Source organism: Syngnathus scovelli, chromosome 9, assembly GCF_024217435.2.
Source record: "Syngnathus scovelli strain Florida chromosome 9, RoL_Ssco_1.2, whole genome shotgun sequence".
NCBI classification, from domain to species: domain Eukaryota; kingdom Metazoa; phylum Chordata; class Actinopteri; order Syngnathiformes; family Syngnathidae; genus Syngnathus; species Syngnathus scovelli.
Window position 1 is genome coordinate 1,888,978 of NC_090855.1, and position 26,791 is coordinate 1,915,768.

Here is a 26,791-nt window from a genome sequence, read left to right on the forward strand (position 1 = left end):
GCCGTCGATCCAATCGGGTTAGGATCGTAAGCACCCCCTCCCGTGCCCTCTGCCTCCCGTCGCTCCTTATCTGAGTCGAGCTTTCTTTTAAGAGTGTTTGGACGCTTGTAGGACGTTTCATCATCCTAATAACTTGTTGTTATGCAGCCTGTTTCCCTCCTATCAAATCTTGTCTTTAGAGGACATACTCACTTCATTACACTCGTTGTGTGTGTGTGTGTGTGTGGCAGTTTGTAGAGTTTGTACGAGGCACACACAAAAATAGGAGCTAGCCTACTGATTGCGTAGCGAAAGGTGGCTAATTGGTCCAACAGACTTACTGAACACTATATTAAATAATCATTTTAAGAAATTGGTAATATTGATAATCTTGTATATATATATTTTGTATTGTTGTGTTTGCACTTTGACTAGTATAGCAAATAAATTCATAAATTCCGACTGGGAGCAAATTAAATGCGAAAGCGGTGTGCATGTTTGCGAAAATCAGTTTATAAATGGAAATATTGCAAAGCTTTTTACGCTAAATGTGTTAGGCTGACGTTCAGTTTAAATTCCGCATCCACTTCCTGTCTAGTTCACGTTTCATCACAAAAACGTCACTCGTCCTTGAAGCACTTTGGTGGCGTCTTGGCTTTCCAAAGCACTTTGCCGCTAAATGCCCACAGACACGCCATCCATCACCCGGCCTGCTCTTAACCTATTAGCATATTGTTAGCAAGATGGCCGCCGCATGCCTGTGCTCCAGGGCTGACCTGTTAGCTTGTCACGCAGCGTCCGCTAAAAGCCAGAGTAGAGGAAAATGAGCCAAAATGCTAAATTGATGGCAAAAGTGCAGATCATTTTCTGTACCTAAAGTAAAAGAATCTGAAATGTCTTTCAGTACAAAGTTAAAAAAGTACAAACTGAAAAGTTTAAAATCATTAAAAAAAACCTTACCGTATTTGTCTTAGTCAGCATATTTTTTTAACTATAATTTGCACTTTATAGTTTGGCTGGTCCTGCGACTTAAAGTACTTAATGTGTTTATTTTATGTATCTCTATTGGCTTCTAATTTCATATTGCTATTTTTATTTTCCTGTGCAGAATAGATTTTTTCATTTCCCCACTTTAATTATTTTAATATAATTTATTTTCCCCGTGTAGCTGCACTAAACTGTATTGATGTTTTGTTTTTAATGCGTATGCATTCATTATACCACTCTGCCACCAGAGTGCGCTGTCGGAATAAATCTCAGCCTACGATTGCGATGGTTCATAATATAAAACCGTTTTAATCCTATAGGATTAATAATGATGTTTATTTCATGCGTTGTTTAAATGTAAAGAAAAAAAATGAGTCAGCATTTGGGTGGTGATATATATTTCTCAAGTTTGACAAATAACTTTTTTTCAAGGTGATACATTAGACATTTTCAGACAATAAAATAAATATATTGCACTTAAAAAAACAGTCAACAAAATGCAACATTGTTTGGTGCTCAGATGACAACAAAGAAACGAGTGTCATTTGTACATTTTACATTCATGGAAACCAAATAAATATGCAGTTTTTTTTTTAAATGTACACATTCAACCTCGGCATTACCGCATGTTTAAGATATAAGAAAAAATGTGAATTGAAGGAAGACGTCCTTGAAACCGGAGTTCGGAAAAATAATTTAATAAATTTAGAGTTTTAAAAAAATGTCAATTAACGTGTTACTAAATTTTTTTAGCATAATTGAATATTTGGATGCCACTACTTGCAGTGAATTGTAAAAATGTGCACACCCCAGCTCAAATATCTTTTGTTTAAAAAAAAAAAAAATCACAAAATCAGTCATTTGAATTGGTGTGTTGACTTTTTCTATCCACTCTTCTCTAAATCAAATAATAATAATGACATGAGAAGCATTGAGGACAATTTCCAGGAAGACTGAAACATTTCTTTGTATCCCTTTCAACTAAAAAAACAAATAACGGCCAGTCAGCTTATGCTAACAGTCAGGTAGTTTACTTTTGCTGTTTTAAACGTTGAACTCAACAAAGTGAATCGATGATTTTTTTTTTTCTTTCTCTTACAATGTTTGAATCCAGCATGCGTGCTAGCATTTATTTTATCTCTAGTGAGCCAGTGTAGCGCTTCCACCCAGTCCTAATTTCTCACATAGGTTGACTTTTGACTGTACACGTGTTTGGAATCCCATCTCGTTCCCATCAAAGGTCGCTGGTAGCCTCTCTCGTCGTCTCAACGAGGACGCGAACCAATCAGGTCGCTTTTGACAACATGGCTGACTCCACGTTCTGGTCCTTGAGCTCCAAGATGTCCCTTTCTTCCTGCTTCTTCGTCCTTTCGTTACAGTGAGCTATTTACACAAGATGAGAGTGAGGCGGTCCGAGGTTTGGGGAGGGGGGGGGCGGAGTCATACGAAGGGCGTCATGACAGCGGAAGAGTGGCGCAGGCCCTGGATGGCGGCGTAGGGCCCCTGCTGGAAGTAGTGGTGATAGCGCGGCATGTGAAAGGTTGGGAAGGACGGTCCGCCGGCCTGCAAGGCGCCCGGTGTCAGGGGCATGCCCAGACGCCCGTAGGGGGGCAGCGAGCCTTGCATGGGGTGCGGCAGGGAGGCGGCTCCGCCCGTCCCCATTGCTGACAGTGACGGAGGGGGCTGGAAGCCCGAGAAGGCCGCCGACGTGCCGCCGCTCACCCAGGAGCTCAGCGACAGGTTGTCCGAGGCCGTGAACGCCGAGCCTGTTTAGAAATGACGTTAATGTTGGCAAAATTTATATTTTCGTGGTGGTGGTAATAATAATTTGTCACCTCTGGCGTGGGCCGGGTGTCCGTCGTCAGGCAAATGGTCGTCGTCCCCGGCGTATGTTCTGATGGGCGAGCGGGCGTACGAATGCTTGTGGATCAGATTCTCCACACTTTCCCTGCAGCAGAAGTCCAAGAGCAATAGCCCAAAATAAATCTCCTTGTTTTTTTTTTTTGTCATTTTACATACAAACAGTATTTGAACATACTTCACAATGATTCTGCTCCATTACGCAACCATTTCTTTTAATATATTTTATTGACTTCCTTGTTGTGACATCATCCATACTATAATCAAATCTAACATTTTGTTTGCAATAGTTTTTTGTCATGCATGTGCGTGTGTGTCCACTACACTCCCAAGTGCATTAGCTCATTTGAGTCTTGTCAAGCTGCACTTGTCAAGCTCAGTGACACAAATTGTGCGTGTGTTCAGCGTATGTGCTGGTCTGCATGATGCCATCCATGTGTCCACATTACCCCCGCCCGCCCGCCCCTCCTTCCCCTCCAATCAGGTTAGTAAAGTGCAATATGTGTCAGCAGACCAGTACAAATGTGTGTGTTTTTGTCAGGTTGACCCTATGGCAAAATCCCACAATGCTTTATGGGACGAGGGGGTGGGCGGGACCTGCTGGCTTCAATCACTCAAAGTCGTCCAATTGGATTAAAGTGTGTTTGAGTGCAGCCGCATGGCGACTGTTGGCTAATCGCATTTTCCCTCTGCAGCGCCCCAAAGATCAATTGATCAGCTCCAATTCGCAGCCCCTCAAATACACTCTGACACCACCTCCGAGTGTGTGTGTGTGTGCAAATAATAGTGGATATCAAAAGTCTACACACCCCTGTTGTACAACACAAAAATTTAGTTGTGTTTCTTAATGAATCGATTTCATTCAAACTTGTGTTGAATGGGAGTCAGAAGTGCTGACTTGGCAAAATTAAATAATTGATATTTTTGAGCAATAAAATCCTTTTAGCTCTCTACTAGGTGTGACTAAAAAATTTCAGCAAAATATATGACCACACAAAATGACTTTCCCAGAAATCCCTGTACCTCTCCATGTCCGTTAGCCGCGACGAATCCCGAAATCCTTTGGCGAAGGGGTTGCTGTCAATCTTCAGCTTGGTGATCTGACAAACACACATGTGCACACACGTTTGTATATAATACAGACTCATTTGAAAAATCTTTAACATAACCAAGACTTTGTTTTACACAGAGATCCTGCAAAATAACATGAGATGCACATTTACCAGCTGGTTCTGGTACGCGGTGACTGCGGTGAAGACGGTTTCCACAAAGACAAACGTGCGGAACTCCTCCGACTTGAAGTTGAGCAACGAGGCCGTGTGCTCCTTCTTCTTGATGATGTGAACCCGAGGTTGGTACTTGTGCATGGAGTTTAGGATGATCTGCAAGAACAGATGCAGATGAGAATTTTGGTCATTTTTTAAGTGTGGAAAATAATAGAGAAAAAATCAAATTAATGTGTTTCTAAATCAAGATTTAGTTCCAATTTTTTTCAAAAATGTAGTGTACTATATAATTTGGAATCAATATCTAATTAATCTATGACGGAACCCTGTTTATGTTGCGTTTAATATTTTATCATAATTGTATGTTGTATGACATCTAACAGTATAGTGACACTGCGTCATAAATATCAAAGTTCACAGTTTGAATGAATAATTATAAAAATATTGAAACCAAAATACAAACTGACGTGTCCGTGCTGGTCGAGCTCGTTGTTGGTGAGTTTGACTTTCTCAAAAGAAACCATTTGCTTCATCAGCTGCTCGCCGCTGAACGGAGAATCGGGATGTACGTACAACCTGTGAACGCAACATCACAACACAGGCGTCACATGCTCGCCGCTGATTGACCGAGAGCGAGCAAACCGAGGCGGAAAGTAGCCAATCAGCGCTCGGGTTTGACAAGAAATTATTTTGGGGGTTTTGGACATTTTTATTATTTTTTTTAACATCAAAAGGAATTAAAATTAAAATTTAAACATGATTTAATCCCCTTAAAAATACCTCGAATTACTGCAATGCAAAATAGATGCAACAACAATCAATTATGATTTGGGTGCGTAATGATTTATGCTACTCCGCCAGTACAAATAGTCCGCATATTCGTTAGCGCGTCAATAGTTAAACCAAAAGAATGAATGAAAAAAAAAAAGATTATTTCATTTGCACGGAGCGCTCAGGAAGATTGGACTACTTCATTATATGTCACGCTATCACGTCATTTGGTGAGTAATCCACGATGATGAAACATCAATCAAAGTAGTCCAGAAATATTAAATGAAGCCAATTGACGCCATGACTGTTCAGTGGCTAGCTCCGTTAGCATGTTGGACGAACTAGTGTTTTGTTTGTTTACACACATTTTGTCTCATTAACCTTATTTGACGACCACTGGTGCTTTAAATGACATTTTATTCCAAGTATATTATGCAAGTAACGCTAACTATATACTGTTGATATCTGCTAAATGACAGCTAGTCCCGTGCACCTGTTGTCCAATCAAATGGCTTGATTGGAAAAAATTTGCATAATGCCATTTAGGGCATTTATTTTGCAGAAAAGGAAAACACACACGCAATAAGCCGAGGGTATATGTATTTTTCATATGCTATATTTAGGATTCTATTACCTGGCAGGAAGAGGAGGGTCAGCCTTGCCGGCCACCAACCACGAGGATCTGTGGTAAGCGTATCTGTAGCGCTTGTTGTCCACCGGGACGATGTCCATCAACACGATGTACTTGCACTCCTGCTCCACACCCGAAAAAGACACACGGATGGTCGGGAACATCCGCCTCGAACACACACACAACAACACATTAAATGGGGCCATGGATAAAATGAAAAGTAAAATCACCAGAAAAGTCCACCATCTGTATTTTGCAAATAACAGCCTAGTCAAAACGAAAATTGTTTGATGTAATGCTATATTTAATCATTTATTATTGAAATGTCTATCATGTTGTTGTTTTTTTAAATTGTAAATCATAAATTATAACAAAAATGACACACAACGTACAAAAATACCAACTCTTAAAAAAGACTACTGGCTTTCACATAAAATTGTTCGTTAGCAATAAAATTTACTCTAAAAAATGTTTTAACTGGAAAAATACTGACTTAAGCCATTAAAACGTGTTAAACATTTTATAATTATCGTAAAACACATTTTGATGCTTTATCATATAATAAGCACTTGTTACTATTATCATTATGATGATTAATCATACTTATAATAATACAATAATAATAATTTGGAAAATGTGTTTCAAATGAACGACACCTATAGCAAGAAAGGAGCCAAGCAAATTGAAATATTCTCCCATTTACAATATTTGGCAGGAAAAAAAAAAACAAGCAAAACAAAATATGTGTTCACCTTCCCGACTTGGTGATGATCATCTCAGTGCCGAGCTCGTGGAACTTGTCCCAGAGTTCTTTGGTCTCGAGGCTGCACGAGATGTTGGCCATCTCCTCGCTGCATGGGAGCGGCGGGCTGGTGGGGATGAGGGGCTCCGTGCACGCCCCCGCGCCTGACAGCGGCGCGCTCCCGACCAGCTCTCCTGCCAGCGGTTGCAGGATGTCCAGTGACGACGAAGATGAAGATGATGAAGAGGAGCGCTCCGAGAGGGGCGTCTGACTGCACGATGACTTCTCCACGAACTGCTCTGCGAAGGCAAGCGTGCAATTTGAATGAATTAATAATCGTTTGGTAAAGACAAATTCACCACAAGTTGCAATCAAGTCATAGCGAGATTTATGTTTTTCCCTCGGGTGATAAAATTGTTATAATAGTAAATATAAGGACTTTTTTTAGTTTATTTTTTTTCAAATTAAATGTATTGCATCACAACGGTTTTTTAAATTGTAACATTTGGTATGCATGAAGGGAATATGAGGAAAACAAATATCCATTTATTGGATTATTTTATTAATTTTATAACATTTTTGAAGTGTGTATCTTTAAAATCAAAAAACGTGTTGAACAATATATTTTTTAAACCTGAAAATAATTACAGATATATAGAAAAAATCAGTCACATTAATTATCTATATATGATTACATTTGCAAGACAGACAACATTAGCACATTCATGAATTTCGTTATATTCAGTAGAACGAAATATATGAACACGTGCATGAATGCAAGTTATCATCATTAAAATGTAAATTTTCTAACTCGATACAAAGCTAAATAAACCAACCCTATTAGCACAATATAAAATCTAAAATGAAAAAAAATACAAAGGCACAACATTCGTGAATATGAATTTTCTTTAAATGTTTTTCTTATCGAATATAGCAGAAACAAGTCGTCATTAAATGCATTCTTATTTACTAACTCACTACAATACCAAAAACAAAACAAAGGTACACACACTAGCAAAATGTAGATATAGATGTCAATAAATATGTCTTTAAACTACATTTTATTTTTTATATAAACTACTCGCAACCTTTCTCATATTACAAATGTTGTCAATGGGAGCATTTATATACAAAACCTAAATAAAATACACAAACTCACGTATTTATTAACGCAATAGAAAACCTTTTGAATTAAATATTTTTAATCATATATGAGTCATGAAAATATTTTATATGAATATCATTATTAAAACTTTAGAAAATTTCAAATGAACAAAAGCCCACTGTATAAATGTCACTATTTTTTTTCTCTCCATACTTTTGTTTTCTTCCACTCTGATTCATGCAAACTTTAAAAAAGTGAATACAAAATCAAAACAGTTGTATCACTTTTGGCTGCACGTACCGAGCGGCTTGATGGTGCTGTCCCCGCCGTCCTTGTCCTTGCTCGGCTTGCCGCTGGACATGAGCGCGGCGATGGAGAAGGCGTTGGCCCGGGAGGACAGCTGCGGCTTCGGGGAGCTGCTGTACTCCATGTCGCTCCGCAAAAAAAAGAAAAGGAAAAACTCCGCACAAACTCGATAATGAGACAGTAATAAATCCCTTTGCTTGATGTGTTTTATAAAGGCCAATGTGATCGCATGATGGAGGAGAAAAAGAAGAAGGAGCAGGAGCAGGACATCCAGAACTCTCAGGTGACTTCCAGACCGGTCCGAAGGTGCTGTACAGATTTTTGTGGAAAGCTCAGAGCCAACTTCAGCCTTTTTTTTCCCGTCACTCCAATCATTTTGCAGAGGCTCATACGTCACGCTGTCCCGTCTCGGTGGCCAATCAGTGGAGATCATGTGGGCGGGGCCTAAGAAGACGTCATGGTCAACAGGAGCTGCAAGAGGAAGTCATCTGCTATCTTCTACTTCTTCTTAGGTATCAAAACACATTAGTTTGTTTTTGGAATCACTAAAGCTTCCTGGCTTTGGAGGGGGGAAATGTTAAAAAAAAAAAATGAAAAGAAAATAACCCTCCTCCTTCCAATCAAAACAGACAATTGTATTGGTTGAAATACCAAAAACTGAAAGAAACCTGTTATTGAAAAACAACAAGCATAAAAGCAGCAAAGCAATAAAAACACAAACTTTTAGGACTTTAATTATAAACAAAAAGTATATGTAGCCAGTCTAGAACTCCTAAAAGTGATAGCGCCACCTTAGTAGAAGCTCCTTGTACTACGCTTTCACGCCTTGTTATGCAGTTTTTGCAGTATTTTATTGTTTTCTCACATAGTACACTCGCAACAAAATGGCCTCCGCACATCTTCCTTTATCAACCTGTCTCTTTTCCATCTCGCACAAATTTGCAATTTGTTTCGTTGCTTCTTTGCTTTTGCAAGTTCCGCTGTAGACATCAGCGCCTTTGTGGAGACGCCATGTTGTTTCCTGCTGGATAGTGAAACAGATAAGAAAACTGTCATTTCATATCTTGAAGCTAGAGATGAACACCTTTGCCACCTTTTCCAAGGCGTACTTTTCATTTGTTATGCCAAAATGATGAGCAAGTGTGTTATTTATAGCATTTCTCGTAAGTGCCGCGTCCTCTAAAGTGAGGCAAATGTGTCCTCCATGTGACTCCATGTGTTGCTTTGAGAACGATGTGCGAAGGTCTTAAAGCCTTTAGCAGACTCCAGAATGCAAATGCGCCTGTGCAGATATTTAATAAGAGACCCGCGCTGACAAAGTGGATTAGCGTGCGTTGGCGTCTGCAGTGGATAATGTGCTAAAAGCTTTCCCTTGCGCTGCTCGCTGGATATTATTCACACTTTGAGGGGCCGGCGGGGCCTTGAAGGGGCAACGCGGCTCCAAGCCAAACAGTCAAGTCACTCACACAAACTGCAAGACTCTTAAAATGACACTTTTCAAATCGTATTTACGGGGGAAATGATGTGTACATTGCAAACTGAAGTTGTACAATTTAAGAAAAATCCGTCTTTAAATGTTAGAGGATTAACTCTAAACATTAGTAATTAGTATTTTAGCACTGGTAGTTAAGTTTGGATGATTTCAAGCATTACTTGTGAAGCTAGCAACAAATAGAAAACGTTAGCATTGTTCCAAACATGTTTTATGCTAATGAGTTAAGTTTCAAGCATTACTTGTGAAGCTAGCAACAAATAGAAAACGTTAGCATTAGTTTATGCTAATCACATTATGGCTTTGCCACTTAACTTTAATATTTGTAAAGAGCAAAAAAAGTGATTATTTTCAAAAAATATATATTTATAGCAAGATTGTGACTTTTTATATAAAAAAGAAAGTAAAAGACAATCAAAAATATAATTAGCTTTTTGTAATATTTCAATAGGAGTTCTGATTTTATCCTTCCACCCAAACTAGGACTAGCCTCGTTTTAGCATTTGCCGTATTACTGTATTCATTTAGCATTTTAGCCTTTTAGCTACACCGGCTGTAAACAGACTTGAGCGTGGCCCGCTCCGGTATACGGGTGACAGCCTTTGAGTTATAAACAGAATGTCGTGTGCGGTAATGGGGATTTACATTGACAAAACAGGGGCATGTACATACATTACACGTCTTCCTGTAGGCAAATAGTCGGCGTAATCTGCTGAAAAAGTGGCCAAAAAGGTCAACTCGCGACAACAGCCATTTCATTATGGGCCGGGCTCAAACGTCCCGCTGGGCAATTCAATCACGGGGCGATTATTTTTCCACCAAATTCCACTCTGAGGGGAATTGGCCGTCGCGGGCGGCCGACCTAGCGGCACGGAGGCCATTTATCCGGCGGGATAATGGCGGGGATGCTTTCATTGTCATATCCCTGAGTGCAACGCAGATCTTGTTATGTGCCACTCACCCATCACACGCTTTTTATTCTTCAGCCTTTCGAAAGGATTTACGGCTAAAGTAGAAAACACTACATTAAAAATACCGTCACCTGCTCAATTGTTACTTTGTTTTTGGGATGTGACACTTTAGCCGAACGTGAAACAAAAAATGATTTATTTCTAGTCTGAGTCAAAACGTTTGACATTCTGTAGTTTACTAAACGCTAGCTTAATGCTAACACATGAATGCCATTGATAGGCTAACAAAACTAGCATCAATTTTGCGGTGTTAAAAACTTTTAAGCAACGTATATTTCAACACAATGTGAAAGTACTCGTAGTCATCTATTCTTTATCCTCAGCCAAAATCTTTGCTAAAATGCTAACATATCATTGCCGCTTAGAAACTCATGGATTATTTTCATTTCCTTTCATTCCAGTGAAAATAAATTCCAATTAGATGACTGAGCAACACATTTGTCTTCCCAGTCCATTCTCATCCACCCGCTGTGAAAGCGCACACATACACACACTGTCTGGTTCATATGACTAATTAGCGCAGCGTCACACTGCGCTGCTGCTTTTGCTGCTTTTGATGTTAATTGCTGCGTCAGTCAGTCGGGTTAAGTTCAAATGCGGGACCAACCCCCTCTCCCTTCTGAGCCCCCACCAATTGTAACCTCCACCATAATCCACTTGTGCACCCAAACACGACACTTTAGTTCACTTCAGTTCAACTGTGCGTGTTATTTTTGGTAACAAGTGGCAGTCGGCGCAGGACTCAAAACTTATAAAATCTTCCATTCTCTTCAATCAGATTGACTTTTAATTTTAAAAAATTTTTTGTCATGCAATATAATGAAATTTTCTTCAAAATACACCCTAAAAAAATTGCGCAATTTGAATTTTTTAAAAATAAAATCCGAGTTGTTCCTGTAGGGGGCGTCGTAACTGAGATCCTAAAACAAGTGTCGTCGGTTAAAAAGAAATGTTCGACTCTTGTGAATAATGGAGGGACACATGGTCGTCTTCTCTTGAGAGTATTTGAGCGCGACAGACACGCCAGAAGCTAATAACAGCCTTTTTGCAGCATAGCCATGACATTTTAGCGACAGCAGCCTGGTGCTAAAAGCTAAGCGGAGACGCGCCTCCTCCTGGGCTACATGTCTTCAACAAGCGACTGTAATTGTGTAGTGATTCCACCCCGCTGAGCAGACACCACGCTAAATATGTACACGGTGTTACACCATCCACTTTGCCCGCTCATACCTGACCCGCAAAAGAAATGTTTTTTAACTATATGTCCAACAAGTTGGTAAAGTAGCAACGGTGCTAATGCTGTAATTTGGCGGTCTTGCGTTTGTCTTGGCTCTCCAAATTGAGGGATTAGCACGACGGCTAAACTAACAGCGAGCTAACTGGAGCAGGGCCAAGCGGCCCCGAGGTTCATTGTTGGAAGTGTTGTTATTGCTCCTAATAATCTGCACTTAGCGCTTAGCGTCCGTCTGAGGTGAAAGTGGAAGGAGAGGATTACGACCTTTGGAATAGAGCGTGTCTCAACCCTCATAGTGAGAAACAGTCGAACCGAAAGTATGCATTCAAACTTGACTTGGAAATTTTCCAAGGTACATATCGTTGACTTTAAAGTCCTTGTCAAGTAGAAAAAAGTTCAGAAGACAATTTATAAATTATCTTTATATGATTTTTACTCTCCACAAAAACAACAGGAAGCAAAATGTAGCATGTTAGCTTTGAGGCTACTTGTCTACTTGCTAGCCTGATGTCAAGTGAAAGTGCTGAGGGGGGGAAGTTAGGGCTTAAGGAGGGTCCGAGGGGGCCTCTTCCTCGTGCCTCCAGTCGAGCGGAAAATCTCAGCAAATTAGTTACCGCGACGACGGCTGGTCGGGGAGCTTTCATCCAGCGCAGCGGCACAAGTGCCCCCCCTTCACCCCCCTAACCCCGCTAACAACATCTTCACCCCCCTTTGACTCTCCCCGGCCGCCATCCGAGCGTCCATTACCCTACCGTTAAACGCCTATCCAGCATTAGCACCCTGAAGAGGTGTCACATAAACACCCGGCACCTGCTAAGAACTTTTTTACGCCCCCCCCCCTTCCCAGCCTCTCCCATGCCAATTTTTTCAGGCACATCTGGGTAAAACCTGACCACCCTAAAATCATATTTACAGAATTGAGAGATTATAGTCAACTTTATTGTCATGTTTCTGGCAGGAGGCTAATGGAATGCAGCTAGCATATATAAACAAAAGCTCCCGTCACATGACCGAGTCAATTTTCGGATTTACCAAAATACGATGAAAGACTCCGCTTGACTTTGATTTGAATGATGTGATTGTTGGTTGAGCCATTTTGTGGCATCTATGTGCAATTACGAGCTTCTTTTAGTGGAATGTCAACCTTATGCTAGGTTGCCATGCTAATCAGTAGCTTAGACGCTAAGATGCTATTTCACAGTTGCAGGTCAGATGCATCATTGACGAATGGAGGGACAAAATGGACACCATTTTTATTTGTGTCGGGAGTTGGGATGTGTGACATTGTGGATGTGTTATATCACAACGTGTGCGTGTGTAAGTGTGACAAGTCCATTCAGAGGTGTGAGCGTGGATGTTCTATATCTTCGGATTTTAGCAGCTCACTCGTTTCCCTTGAGGTTCGCAAACAAACTGCGCGTGTACAATACATTTACTGTACTTGATGGACCCAAAGGAGGTTTTCATCTTTTAGCACTGTCAGAAGTTTTCTTATTTTAGCTAGCGTGGAACTGTTGTCGGACTACGCCATGGAGCTTATTTTAGCGTCCAGCACAGCTCTTGAGCTCAATCAGTCAACAAGACGTCTCGAAAGCTCCTTCTGATAAAAGAGCAGACACTTGTTGTGGTGTGTGGCTAATTTGAGACGCTGACTAATTGCAGCTCAGTAATGGGCCGCGCAGACACCGTTAGCGTCTGGGAGATAAGTCTATCTAGGAACTGATGCTAAGCACACATAAACACACATTTGCGACACACGGAAAGCTAATCCATTGTATATGAAGATTAGTGAGGGTAAATAAAGACAGATTGACTGTATATAAAGAATGTATATAAAGATTGACAGCTCAAAACAAAATAATTTATAAAAAGATGGCTCGAGCATATACATACTAAGATTAGATGCCGAGGTACATTAGCATCTTTTGCTAGCCGCTGTTTTTTTGTGACAACTTTGAGGAATTTTTTGTGTACAAAATAGTTTGTGTTTCTTTTTTTTAATGTACGTGATGTATTTAAGGCTCTTAACCATTTGTCAAGAAATTCACCGCTATGTTAGCTTCTTAAGCTAGCCGATAGAGTTCCATGTGAGCATTGTGTTTTGTGACGACATAGCTATTCGGGAAAAACACATTTGAACAAACTGTCTTGAGAACTTCCCCGTGGTGGCTAGCTCAGTTGCGATCCGATTATGGCTCTGCTTGTCTTATCAGGTGCCGTGAGTGGCACGTAACGCTAACAGTGACGGCCCGCTGTTCCCAGGGAGGCGGGGATGTGTGTGTTGTGTGTTGTCTGGGATGGTATCAAGGCTGTTCCATATTTGTTCATATTTAGTGTCTCAAGATGACGCCAAGGAGATACGATGACGACAGTGTAGACATTTTTGAAAGGGTTTAACGATCTACGTAATCGACTGACCAAAGATTGCCGCAAAATTTGTAACACATTCCAAAACATAGGTAGACGAAAGCCCTATTTTTGATATATTCCAGTTTCCTTATCAAAATGGATGAAGGAAAGCCACACTTTAGTCCACTCAGGTTTCTATAATAAGACATCAAATAAGAGCAAGAGGCTAAAAAAGGGTCATAAATATTTGGATTAATGCAAACAGAAGCAGACAGGGACGGTTCAAACAACCAGGAAATGCGGCAAGTGATCGTAAATGGTGGACATGGCGTGTTGTTAACGTATTTACCCATCAGGCTCTGCTTCCTGCTGCTTTAACTTCTTTATGTAATTTTTTTTCGCGTTTAAAAGCTTTTCTGTGAGATAAGAGCTCCTGCCTGTGGGATGGATGCGTTGTCACGGCAACCAGGAGCTCAAAAACACGCAAAGCATTATTACATTTAAGTGACACAGCACAATGTCGTTTTTAACATATGAGCTTTAGGTTTTTTTTTGTTATTTCCACTGTAGTTTTTTTTTTTTAGAAGTATTCTACACATTACGTCTCCATATTAAGTCTTAAACTTTTAAAATTGAGGCTTTGACACTAGTCAACAACTACTCAATTTTGTTTTATCAAATAAACTTTTCTATTTATTATGAATTGGTGTTCCACATAAGTCTTTGTGATTGATTGTGATTTAAAAAGGGCAATAATAATAATAATAATAATAATAATAATAATAATAATAATAATAATGATAACAAGCCTATATTAATTTAATTTTCTTGAAAAATAATGTATTTTGCTTATGGGCATTAATTAAATACAATGATAATTTTTCTGTTTAAGATGAGCGTCCTAATGATATTTCCTATTTAATCAACTCAGCCACTGATTTAACCTGACTGTGATTGGCTGCAGGACAGGAAGTGAGGCAAGGTGAAAACAGGCTTATGATATTCTCCCACACGTCAGAGGATGTCTTTCCTCCTTCTTTTTCCTCCTTCTCCTCGTCCTGGTGCTCAGGAGGAGCCAGCCAATAAAGATAAGCTTGACAGAGGAGTCATCCAATAAAAGATAAGCGTCCGAGTGGGCCGGCCAATAACAGATAAGATGTGGGTAGGTGGTTAGGTAGCGTGGGTTCGTCTGTGACTTCCTGGCTGGCCTCGGTCGGTCGGGCTGATACGCCGCTGATACGCTCGGCGTCTTGCGGGCATCCGCAGGGACGACTAACATTCTCACCAGTTCCTTTAGTTATATCTAATATTATATTGTTGGCAGATTTTTTATTAATTGGCCACGAACATGATTGACCTTTAAAAAAGCCGCTGTCATCATCTTGCAGAATTGACTAAATGAATTTTCTTTTGTGTATTTTTTACGCCATGCTAGCCCGCGGCGTCTTTCCACTACTTGTAGTGTTGAGGCCTGCTGAAAAGCCAACAGAGAGCAGGCAATGAGCTAGGTGACGCCTCGTGCACACACACATTCACACACACACACACACACACACACACACACATATGAGCTGGAGGCAAAAAGCACACAACAAAGCCACGGCGGCTCCGACCAATCAGCACTCAGCCGCCAGTCGACAGGCCGCTCTTTTGTCCATCATTCAAGCGCAGACGAGAGCACAAACAAACGAGTGTGTGTGTGTGTGTGTGTGTGTGTGTTGTGAGCGGGGCGAGATAAAAGCCCTCCCTCTTGCCCGCTGTAATCCAATTAGAGGCCTGCAAATTTGATTGGCGCCCCGAGAGTGTGCCTTCAGCTGTCCATCATTAGCGACTGCAGTGTGGCTTTTGGGAGTGTGCGTGTGTGTGTGCGTGTGTGTGTGTGTGTGTCCGTGTGACAAGGAGCAGGACTCTTTCTTTATCTCGGCTGCCTCAAAGACGACAACTCCGTCTTCATGTGTCTGACGTGTATGTCTGTATGTGGGCTTGCGTGTGTCAGAGTGGGAGTGTTAGTTTGTGATGTGTGTGTGTGTAAGTAGATGTGTGTCTGTCTGGTTGTGCATTTGAGAGAGACAGAGTGTGTGAGAGTGCACGTGAGTGTGTGTGTGTGTTTTATTTTTGTGTTTTTCCATATGTTGGTTTTGTTTGCACATTCAGGTGTTGTGTTATCTTTCTTTGTGTGTGTGTTTTTGTCAGTATTTTAATGTGGGTTAATGTGTATTTATTTTATTTGGATGTGTTTTTTTTTATTTTTTATAGTTTTCTATCTATTGACGTGTGTGTGATGGTTTCATTCACGTCATTGCATTCATGTTGATTTTATTTAGATGTGTGTAAAATTAATTATTATGATTTTGTGCGTTTGTAATGATACTGTATGTTCACGTGTGTTTTTTTTTCTAAATTGTTTGTGTTGATCTTACAAGGGTGTGTGCACGCATCATTGCGCCAGCGTACGTAGACGCGGCGTCTGGCCTCCGCTGACACGTTCCAGATGTTGGCGAGCTAAGAGCGCCTCGCTTAGCCTCGCCGCCGCTGAAACAAAACTCGGGACAAGTTAATCCGGCAGAGCTCGCCTTTATCAGCGTAAACTCAGCCAGCATCCTTCTCTTTCTACACCCCTCCCCTCTTCACCACCCATGACTCATATCCTCCCCCCCCTCCCTCCCCCAAAATCTCCAAGCCCCTCCATCCTGTGATGGATGGCCTACTTTGCGAGCACTTGTTGGTCGGGAGCGGATTCTAAACGTCTCCATTGCTCAAAGTGTCCTCGTGCACTTGTTGCGGACCTTTCACTCACTTCATGCTTTGTCAGTGATTGTCTTTTTATTTTCCAATTTTGTGGGCAGGCCGAGAAAGTGAAGCACAATCGTAACATCGCTGAAACCGATTAATAAGACAACAAGCCCAGAAGCAACAATATGCAATATTTATATTTTTTTTCTGTGCTAAAAATAATTTATTAATCAATTGTTAAAAATATCTTGTAGTATATACAGTGCATATAAAAAGTCTACACACCCTTGTCCAAATTCCAGATCAGCTTGTCCCATACAGTTTTCCAAAATTCCTCCATGCTCCTTTTATTACGTCTGCTAGCTTAATGCTAACATTTAATGTGAAACACCATAGACAGGCTATTGTAAATTAGCGTGATATTTGCTACAGAGCACAACTTCATTCCCGTTTTTGCTTGTTTTCAGGTTGCCAAGAGTGATTTAAGACTTTTATTGAGCCCGAGTTGAAATGAGGATTTATAAGCCGTCGTGCTCGTCGGCCATCTTGGCTTTCATCTGACATCTTTGAGCTTCCCGGATGCGGAAAAACGCGGCGTTAACAGACGAGCCGCTTTTGTGGAGAACTTCAAAGTGGTTCTTGTGTGTGTTTTGCTAATTGTCCCAGCACGGAGGTGGCGTGTTGGCGAGGCCTCCGGGCATCCCCGTGGATCACAAGAGGAACTAAGAGAGGGGGAGCTTTGGGAGGATTTCAGGAGATTGGCGAGCCACTTTGCCTCTCCAGCGTCTCGCCTGAGGCCGATAATAAAGTTTGTAATTTAGCAACAAAAAAATGCGCGGTACGAGCCGGTCCTTCATTCACATTGTTGTGAAAGAAGCTTTCATTTTTACTACGAGAATCCCAAGAAATATTGCGCCACTCGCTGGTACTGTTTACACGCACTTAAGCCCGGCTGTATTTATGACTCCACGCACACACCTACGCCGCTCCCGTATCGACATTTTCACACACTATTTCTCCACACCAGTGCTTAGCGCACTGGAGAAACAAAACAGATGCGATTGTCAGCACGCTCTTTAATCCTCAGGCATCCCAGCACGACTGGGACGGCGAGGGGGCGGGGCCTCGTGACGCCATTACCTCACAGTTGCCGCTAATCCTGCGATTCTCCTTTCATATTCTGTGACACGTCAAAATAACCTGAGGGTTAAGAATTACACTTTTTCTGGAACATTAATGAATTAAATTAGAAGAGACTCTTCTATTGGCCGCAGAGACTGTGTTCACACCCACAACGGCGCAAACCACCGCTTTCTAAGTGCACATCTGCCAAAAGAGAGAAATTTACACAGATTGGAAAATTCGAGTTACTAATTGAACTAAAATGACACGAAGGTTTGGAGTTTAACCCAAAAAAAATGGAAAATACCACAAATTTTTTAAAAGTATCTCGCAAAAGCTCAAGTTCAGTCAAGGGTCCAAGCGCTGGGTGGTCTCAGGAAGCCGGCGCCCCTCTGGTTGTCTCGTAAAAGGCGACACGGGCAAACAAGGCCCCGTGACAAATGGCGTGCCACTTCCCAATGCGTGAATGAGTGAAAGTGCCAAAGAGCGAAAGGAGGAAGCGGCGAACAGCGGCAGGACATTTTGAATGGCGTGCTTTTTTAGACAGGAAGTCCAAGTTGTGGCCAAAATGGCCGTTCATGATGGAGGGGCTTTTGTCCTCCACAAAGCCTGCTTGCATCCATCTTGGATCCATTATTTTCAATTTACATTGAAAAGTTTCACGCGGCGATGCCCGAAACTAAACAGCGGCCATTTTGTTAAAGCTTCCATTTTTAATCAGGAATTTTGCTTCAAGTGAGTTTCCTTTAAAGGTCCACCGAGTCTGACTTGAATATGTCCAGGTTCCTAAACTTGTGTGTGTCTGTGTGTGTGTCAACAGGATATGCAGAAACGCCAGGAATGCTAACAGACGGCCGGCCTGCGCTGTGCCGGCTCCGACTCTTATCAGGTAGGCCCCAAGTCGCAATCAACTAGCCAACCCACCGCAGGCCTTCCTATGCAGAGACAATAATAATAACCTCCTCTTCTAAGAATGTACGATTAAAAAAAAAAAAAATGACACAAACGCATGCCTCACATAGCTGCGGCTTAAACACGGCGGCCGGGTGCCTTTTGATGACATCATCAGCCCGTCGGCTTCGACGCATCCCCCCCGAGTTTGTGTTTATGGAGCCGAGTTGGAGATTAGAAGCGACTGGAGCGTTTCCATTGCTCACTGTAAGCACACACACAGACACACACACTTCATTTTTTTTCTTTTTTTTTTAAGGGGGGGTCCCCCCCTTATCGAAGGCTGGAGACTGAGCCACTGACGCTATCTCCACACACTGCGTGTGTGTGTGTGTCGACTTGAAACGGGTCAAAAGTGTCAGATACGTCTGTCGCCACGGCGTCATCATTCTATATATATATATATATATATATAAAAATATAAATAAATATATATATCTATAAATATATATACTTTCAACTCATACACAAGTAAGAGTTAAATTAGTACTTCTCACCCAAATATTTGTCTTTCTACTTAATTACCGATGTGAGTTTATTGGACAGTTTGTCTACACACACACACACATTTACAGAAATGCGACACGTTGACACAGAACACACACTCATTAAAAAGATGTGGACAGCGTGGGAATAAGTGCGGCATTGTTGAGTGGAAGATCAACATGGCGCCGTCACACTTCTTCTTATCACACACACACACACAATCTGTGTGGGATGCTACAAAAATACTTTGTTTTATGTTTACTGAAAACAAAAACAAAAAAATCTCAGCTATATTGTGAAAATCTATAAATCGGGTTATTAGCAAAGATCCCAAAATGCTTTATGCAGTGCGACAAAAAGCTAAAGAAAAAGCAAACGGAGTGTTGTGTGCAAATTTTTTTCTATTATTTTGTCGTCAGAGAGGAGCATTGTGATACTATTGTTAATGAAATCAAATCTGTGCGTAGTATTGGATTATATAGGACAGTGTGTGTGTGTGTGTGTGTGAGGACATTGTGCTGAGCTCGGGTCTTCAGCAGCCTCTTTCTCCATTAATGCTCCATTAGCCAAATTAGAGGCCTAATTGGGAAGGCGAGGAGATCGCTAATGTGTGTGTGTGTTTGTGTGTGTGTGAGCGAGATAGAATAAGACGTCCAAAAGGACGTCCGAGAGGACAGTGGAGCAAAGGTGCAATTGGACGCTGATGACAGAAGCGGCCTTCTTCCCGCCTTAGAGGGCCGGCGGCGGTCGCCCGGCTGCTGCTGACGCCATTAGCGGCTCGTTAGCTGATTAGCTTGCCTGGTAGTGGATGAGCCCCGGGCTAGGTGTGTGTGTCTGTGTGTGTGCCAGGTATCGCTAATTGTGTTCACGGTCACATTGCCTCTCCTTTTGATGACATCAAACATTCTGCCCACTTTATTAGGTACAACTGGGAAAATTCTGCGTTTTGTTAGGGTGGTCTTCTTGAGACGGTCAAAATATTAGGAATGAAAATTCTGTGCTTTTGCACACACACACACACACACACACACCATGATTGACAGCCTTGTTTAGCTAGAAAACATTGCGGCATCCACGTATTGTGTCACCACGTCCGGCCCAAAGGATGATTGGCGGCTAGATATTTCTGTGTGTGTGTGTGTGTGTGTGTGTGTGTGTGTGTGTGTGTGTGTGTGTGTGTGTGGTCCAACATTCTGGTGAGTCATGCTAAATAGGACATAAATACTTCTGTAACCTTCTTATACTTCAATAGGACACCAGCAAGGTGATAATGCCTTCACCTTTGACTCGATCGATCAATAATTCTAATATCTGTTAATAATCTTTGCCTACTCGAGTTTCTCCTGGGAGAAGAAGCAATCGATTAGACAACGGAACAAATTATATTTTACTTTTTTAGTCACCTCAGAAGTCTTGCAGTTTATCGGTTAAATGATGACATGTGAGCAAAAGTATTGGGACATCAAAAAATTCTAGCTTGATTTATTTTATGTACTAGCCACTATCTTGATTGACAGCGACTTCCCTGTCCATTTTTCTCTCTCTCCTGAAGTCGTCCCGATTGGTCCGACCCAAACACGGCCCATCTGCACTTTCGCTCGGGCAACATTTCTCTGCGGGGGGCTTGTAATCGAATGACAGCCCCCCCTCCCCCCCCCACCTTCTACGCCCTTGTGAAACCAATTGTAGCGCTATTATCTTCTTAGGGCCCCATTTGTGTGTTGGGAGGGGGGGAGGGGGGGCACTTAGAGTGAGATAGTCACCGAGGGCTAATCTCATATTTGGATTTCTTAGTCATCAGATTGGCCAATGTCAAAGCTCCTGCGGGTCGTGGAGACCTCCTGACCGACGGCTGTTTGTGCGTTTTAGCATGGAGAGGTCGCCGGCGTGGGCGTTTAGCGCATTGGCGGCCCTGCGAGGGGAGGGGAGGGGGGTCGGAGGCCGGGAGTGAATATAGGTGATTGATGGACTGCTGGGTGATCAATGTCAAGCAGCTAATCTGCCTGTGTGACGCCATGATGTAAACACAACGTGATGATTCAGCGTGTTGACAAATCCATATTTCATGAATTGACTCATATTTTTTTTTCATGAAATTTTCCTAGCATGTTCAAAAATATTAGATTACAGAATCCACGTTGAGAATCTAAACGATTCCAGTTCTGAACGAGTCTCGATTTGGATTCTTCTGTATTTTCCGTCACTTCACTTCTGGTGTGATGTCGCTGCCAGACGGCAAGATGGGCAGCACTTATTACCTCGCCCCCTCACCACCTCCATCAGCACACACACACACACAATATTCGGATAGTGGCGGGACGGGAAAAGCCGGGTTTCAGCCGCTATTGATCGGGTAACATAGGATTATACAGTCTGGCTCTATAGGCTGAGCGGCCTTTCATTCCCGCGCTGAATAGATAGACTGACTGCGAGCGCTCTTTACTATGGGGATCGATACAAATCGGCTTCCCGCCCCGCCGCTCAATCGTAACTCGATTCCGTTTGCCATAAGTAAAACTTTTCCATCCTGATGTGATTACACAGGGGAGCTCCTCAGTTGCTCGTTCAAGAAACCCGCCTGCACTCGTATCATCGTTTTTATTATTTAGTACAAAGTGTTATTGGTTTGCATCTTATCATTTTACCGTATTTTTTTATTTTATTTATATTTTTACTTATTTATTTTATTTTTCATGTTATTTTTTTAACCAATTGTTATGGTTTCTGTTTTTCTATGCATTATTGAAAGATCCCAGTTGGAGCAGACAATAAGAAGACACGTGATTGGTTGAGTGCATTGTGCTAGTACGCACAAGCGACTCCCGACTTTGTCATCTCGACGGTAAAATTCAATCTTGTGACTCGTCAGAAAGCTCGCAGCTGGAGCCGCGAACAAAGGCACGGCTAATATTAGCACAAGAGGCCGCCGCCGCCGCTAACTTGATTTGCGTCGTTTTTACTGTAATGCGTTGGAGGTTTGCAGCTGGTTGGTTCAACCAGCTTCTTTGTCGCTAGACTAGAGGTCAAGCCCTGTCAATCAAATGCTGATTTGATATGTCGGCTGAATTTTGTGTGGCTAAACCCGAAGCAAAAAAAATGTTTTTCCATCAACAGCATGATAAGATCGCTGTGATTTATCAGGTTCAATTTCAATTCATCAACAAATAACTTGAATATTTCAAATATTGGACTTCTTGTCACGGTCTAGTCATTTCCGGAGCCTTCCCAGAATGCTTTGCTGCGTCTGACGATGCTTTGTCGTGGCGGTGGTGAAAAGCTCTTCCAAGAAGCTGCTGACAGGCCGCTGAATCAGGACAGAAGCAAAGAAAAACGTCGCAGATGGATCTAAGCATGCCCGCCGTCATTAGCCTCAACGTAATCACATCATTTTAGTCATTGGGAAGTTGTCGGGGGGGAGGAGCGGGTGAGGAGGAAGGGGGGGTGGGGGGAGTGCCGGGAAGTCTTCATGGCTGCTAGTACTTATGATACTGATGTTAAAACTGAGGATGCCAAAGTCACTTAGCGGCTTTTAATTCTTCCTAAATGTCACTGGAAATGAATGTTGCTGAAAAAGTCTTTGACTGCGAACGTAAAACAGAAATTATTCGATTTTTTTTTCAAACAACGAGGCAATATTTTATGCTTTATTGTTTTATTTATACCCCGATGCTATTCGTTAGCGCGTCGATGGTGTTCTGCATTGTTTGTTAGCATTAAGCTAATTGATAAAACTTTGTTTTGAATACACAACATGTAATGGCCTTGACCGCCGCCACTGACACACACACACACACCCAGAGTGTATTTGCATTGCGTGTTTTCTCAGGCCAGACTGTTCACTGACAGATGCTTCGGCCTCTGACAGATTTAAACGGTTAGCGTCTTCATTCTTCAACGCCGGCGGCCACCCGCTGCACATGTGTGCGTGCGCGTGTGCATGCGTGCGTGGGAGAGTTTATTGTCTCACAGCAACGGGCCCGTCGTGTTGTCATCACATTTGGTGTGCCGACGACCGCAATTTGAACACAAGAGTGAAATTCGTTCCATGTTTAGAAAGTGCACATGTTGCTTTAGGGTGCAAGGTCATGGCAAGGTTCAGCGGCGGACAAGGAAAATGTTGAGCAAAAGGTTCTTCAACCTTTTCACCACCAGTCAGCTCAATAAACAGTTTGTCGCAATGTTTTTTTTTCTTATTTCTTATAAGTTCGCCAAGCCTTTGTGTGCAATACTATTTTGTTAAATACAAATTATTACCTGGAAAAAATGACATATGTACAAAGTAAAAAAGGGATTTTTTTTTTAAAACAGACATATCTTGCATTTTATTGCATGTATCTAAATAATATCTAATATTTTTATAATATATAATAATTTATATAATTTTTAAATATTATTTAAAGTTAATTTGCCACTTCAAAACACAGTCCTGATTCAACTCAAAAGTTTTTAAAATGGTTAAAATTGTCATTTGGGTTTGAATGAATTACACAATATATTTTGATAGATTTTTAAATATAAAAAATATTTTTTGTCTACACAAGTACTTTTACAATTATTTCTGTCACGTGAGATTTTCATACCATTTCATCATCACTCCAGTCTTCCCGACATCCTCACGTATTTCTATATTTCCCCAAGATGGCGTCCATTCCAGGAAGCGTTGGCGGCTCGTCTGTCCTCGAATCCGCCTCCCCCCCCCGGTCAGACCTGGGGTCCGAGAGTGGATCAAGCCATCCAGTGACAGGTTCGTGAAGACCCCGCTGAGTTCACCTTGATGGATGCCCCTCCCAGGTGTTTCCAATGGGGCACAATAAGCGCGGCCCCTCTAATGCATTATTGGGCCATTAGGACCCGTCCCGCGGAGACCACTTACGCGCCGGCCTATCAATAACGCGCCGCGTTCGGGGAGCTCGGGGAATTAGTCATACTGATGTTCTATTTAATCAGAATCTCATTAGATTTTAACAGGGTTACAGTAACCCTGCTTTCATTTCCATAAGAGCAGACATTGCTCACCGATGTCACGCACGCAACACGGGAAATGGAATACGAACTATATCTGTGTGTGTGTGTATACGTCTGTCACTCATCGTGTAGCGATACACATTTTAAAAGGAGACTATAACAATGTATTTTCTATACACACACAGGCCACACAGAAGCGAACTGTCCGGTGGTCTTGCTGATCTTTCATCGTCTTTGCCCGCCTCCCTGCTCGCGGCACTTTTTCAATTAGCACTTTATTATTGCAGGGGTCCCCCCCCTGGTGGAGGACCCCCGGGTGCTGAGAGCCGCAGAAGAAGGTGCTAGTGTCCGAGTGCAGACACCTTTCAGCGGCGTATTTATCAACACGGACATCCATCTCAATTTAGCTTGCTTTTTTTTTTTTTTAGGCCCTCAACTTTTCAAGGTAGGGTTCAAAATGAGTGTGTCAAGTCTGGATTGTTGAGTCCACCTACTCTCTCCTTATAAGGGCCTCGGTTTGACCCCCCTCCAGAAGCAGCCCCTTATGCGGTGTGCGGGAAGCCAAGCGCAACGCAAGGCATAATCTTTTAATACGTGCGCAGGCGTGACCGATTAAAGCGTCAGGGTGTTGACAAGTGACACAGGAGCCGTACTTCGTACTCCCTCACCCCCTCGGACCACCACCTTATTCCTAACTAGAAATCCTAAACTGGATTTGAAACCCTAATGGGAAACCGTAACCTTGTTTTCAATTCCTTATTTGCAATCCTAATTTTCGAATTTGAAACCCAACATTGGATCTAAACCCATTTCCCGCCTTACCCTTCCCTTCAAGATGCGAGTCTCGTGTCTCATTATGTCTTCATGAGTCCATTAGCGACAAAGTCCCAGCTGGGTTCCTCCCTGGGGGATGTCCATGTTGGGTGACACATCAGTGCCCGCCGTCCCGGTCCTCATTGTGTGCTCTGGAAGAACCGACGCTAATTGCGGCTAATTTAATCCCAAAGACATTTGTCAGTTTTAATATAAAGAGTCCACAACAGCCTTGGCAACTTCTAACCATAAGTGCAAAATGGGCTTCAAACCCTAATTTGAAATCTTAGCCTGTGTCCAAACCCAGATTTCAAACCCACCATGTACTTCTAAATGATTCTGAAAGTATTTGACAGTTTTAAAATGAAGTGAATGAGTTCATTGACAGGCAAACATCTCCCGTCTTCCGTTAAGCGAGCCGACCGCGACCAATCGTCCGTGCCGTTAATCCCCCCCCGAGCGTCGCTTGAGCATGACTGCACGCTGAGCTTATCGGGCCTGATCATCACAAATCATAACCCAGCTTTGAAACTCCAATTTGAAACATACCTTATTTTTCTAAATACCGGATTTATTTGAAGGTATCGGTACTCGCGGAGGCTGCCGATACTTCACGTATCCAAACCCGGGTTTGAATCCTATATTTAAAATCCCCAATTCCAAATCTGAACCCTTTCTTCAAACCCTAATTTACCCCTCTCTGAACAACTCCATTGAGAAACAGTTTTAGCGTAATGAAACCGGTCACCGATAGCGATCAGACGTTCTGTCCTTTAATCGGAATTTATCGTTTATCTGCCCATCGGTGACAGGTGAGGCCGGCGGAGGCTTTTGTCTATTGGAAGAGCAGAGATTCAAAAAAGCCGGAGGTCAAGGCGCACCGGTAATCCGGGCAGCTGCGTTTGCGGGATTAGTTTGGCCGTTCCAGCCCAACTAAAACAAACGTTTCCATGGCGATGACACTGTGCATAAAATCGGCGACAACGCTAGATTTAAAAAAGGGGAGGGGTGGAGAGCGCTAATTGAATTGCCGTGCAGGGAATAGTCAGGGGGGGGGGGGGGGCTTAATGTTGAGATAAGGAGACCTAAAGGAGGACTGATCATTGACAGCGTGCGTTGTTGCTCGCTAATAAACATGTCAGTGTCTCGCACACACACACAGCGACTTTAAACGACACACTTGTGTGCTTTACAATGTTTGCTTTCAAAACAATCTTCCGCTGCTGAGAACTTTTCAATAGCTTGTCAATCATCACCATCATCATTTCTTGTTGTTGTAGAGGTCAAGCTGAGAGTAGCAAGGGTGGATAAACATCATTCGGTTTGGGGGGAGGGCTCTCGGCCTGCAAAGTTGCGGTGTCAGCACTTTTGACAAATGATGGCGCTAGACGGATTTGAAATCCTAAAATTTGTTTCCAAACTAGTTTTGTTATCAGATGTCATAAAGATGGAAAGCTTCTATTTTGCTTTCTTGCTTCCTTTTCTCAGATGTCTACTGCTGATGTCTGTCGCCAGACTTCAAACTACATCATCCACCCTCATCTATTTACTTGTGCTATCTCTGGAAACATAATCGCCAACACTGTCAATAAATTTAAATAAAATATCAAACTGACCCATATCACATGTGATGTTTGAAACTCACCATTTAAATTAAGTTAATACAACTACAAACAAATTTAATCCGCACCATACGTTTAATGAGCAAGTGTGAGTAAATCTGTCTTTTAGTGACATCTGCCGGTACTCGGCGGTACTGCGTGTCGGAAGCCACGACTGGTCATTGCTCGTTGCTGATTGGCTATCCTGAGAAATGAGGAAGAAAAGTATTTTCAGAATTTCATAATGTTACATTTTAATTTGAAACTGTTTGTTCATTTAAATAATATTTTATTTTAATATCTTGCAATTCTAAAATAAAGATCGTATGATATATGTCCGGAATTGATCAATCCAATTTCTGTCTAAATGTAAAAAAATTACTCCTATAGTTTCATTTTATATATGTCGTATGCATATATACAGTATTTACGGAGTAGTTAGTGTTCGGTTGCCTGTTGGAGCAATA

At 42.0% G+C, this 26,791-nt stretch overlaps 1 protein-coding gene and 1 long non-coding RNA gene across 3 annotated transcripts; one reads left to right on the top strand and one right to left on the bottom strand.

Moving 5' to 3' along the window:
• Positions 1–1,347: 1,347 nt before the first annotated feature.
• On the bottom strand, positions 1,348–7,925 carry tbx20 (T-box transcription factor 20). Of its 2 annotated transcripts, XR_007483925.2 has the most exons (9): positions 7,602–7,925; positions 6,207–6,495; positions 5,458–5,622; positions 4,520–4,628; positions 4,050–4,208; positions 3,850–3,926; positions 2,802–2,914; positions 2,243–2,732; positions 1,348–2,138 (listed from the first exon to the last, which is right to left on the bottom strand). XR_007483925.2 is itself a non-coding variant. In XM_049730645.2 (8 exons), the coding sequence occupies exons 1-8, from the start codon at positions 7,729–7,731 to the stop codon at positions 2,407–2,409; spliced, it is 1,368 nt and encodes a 455-aa protein (XP_049586602.1). In that variant the 5' UTR covers positions 7,732–7,925; the 3' UTR covers positions 1,348–2,406. The 2 variants fall into 2 exon arrangements, 1 of the variants encoding a protein (XP_049586602.1); XM_049730645.2 differs by having other exon boundaries at positions 1,348–2,732.
• Positions 4,625–26,646, top strand: LOC125975302 (uncharacterized). Its single transcript, XR_007483927.2, has 8 exons — positions 4,625–5,053; positions 5,447–5,510; positions 7,823–7,890; positions 7,990–8,119; positions 18,329–18,397; positions 18,531–18,666; positions 23,584–23,689; positions 24,096–26,646. It is a non-coding gene; the product is annotated as an uncharacterized lncRNA (long non-coding RNA).
• Positions 26,647–26,791: the final 145 nt, after the last annotated feature.

Coding starts and splice junctions, on each gene's coding strand:
- tbx20 (XM_049730645.2), bottom strand. CDS start 7,731: ATGGAGTACAGCAGCTCCCCGAAGCCGCAGCTGTCCTCCCGGGCCAAC. Junction 4,629..5,457: donor GACCCTCCTCTTCCTGCCAG/GTAATAGAATCC, acceptor TTGCGTTCACAG/GTTGTACGTACATCCCGATT. Junction 4,209..4,519: donor AGCTCGACCAGCACGGACAC/GTCAGTTTGTAT, acceptor CTGTTCTTGCAG/ATCATCCTAAACTCCATGCA.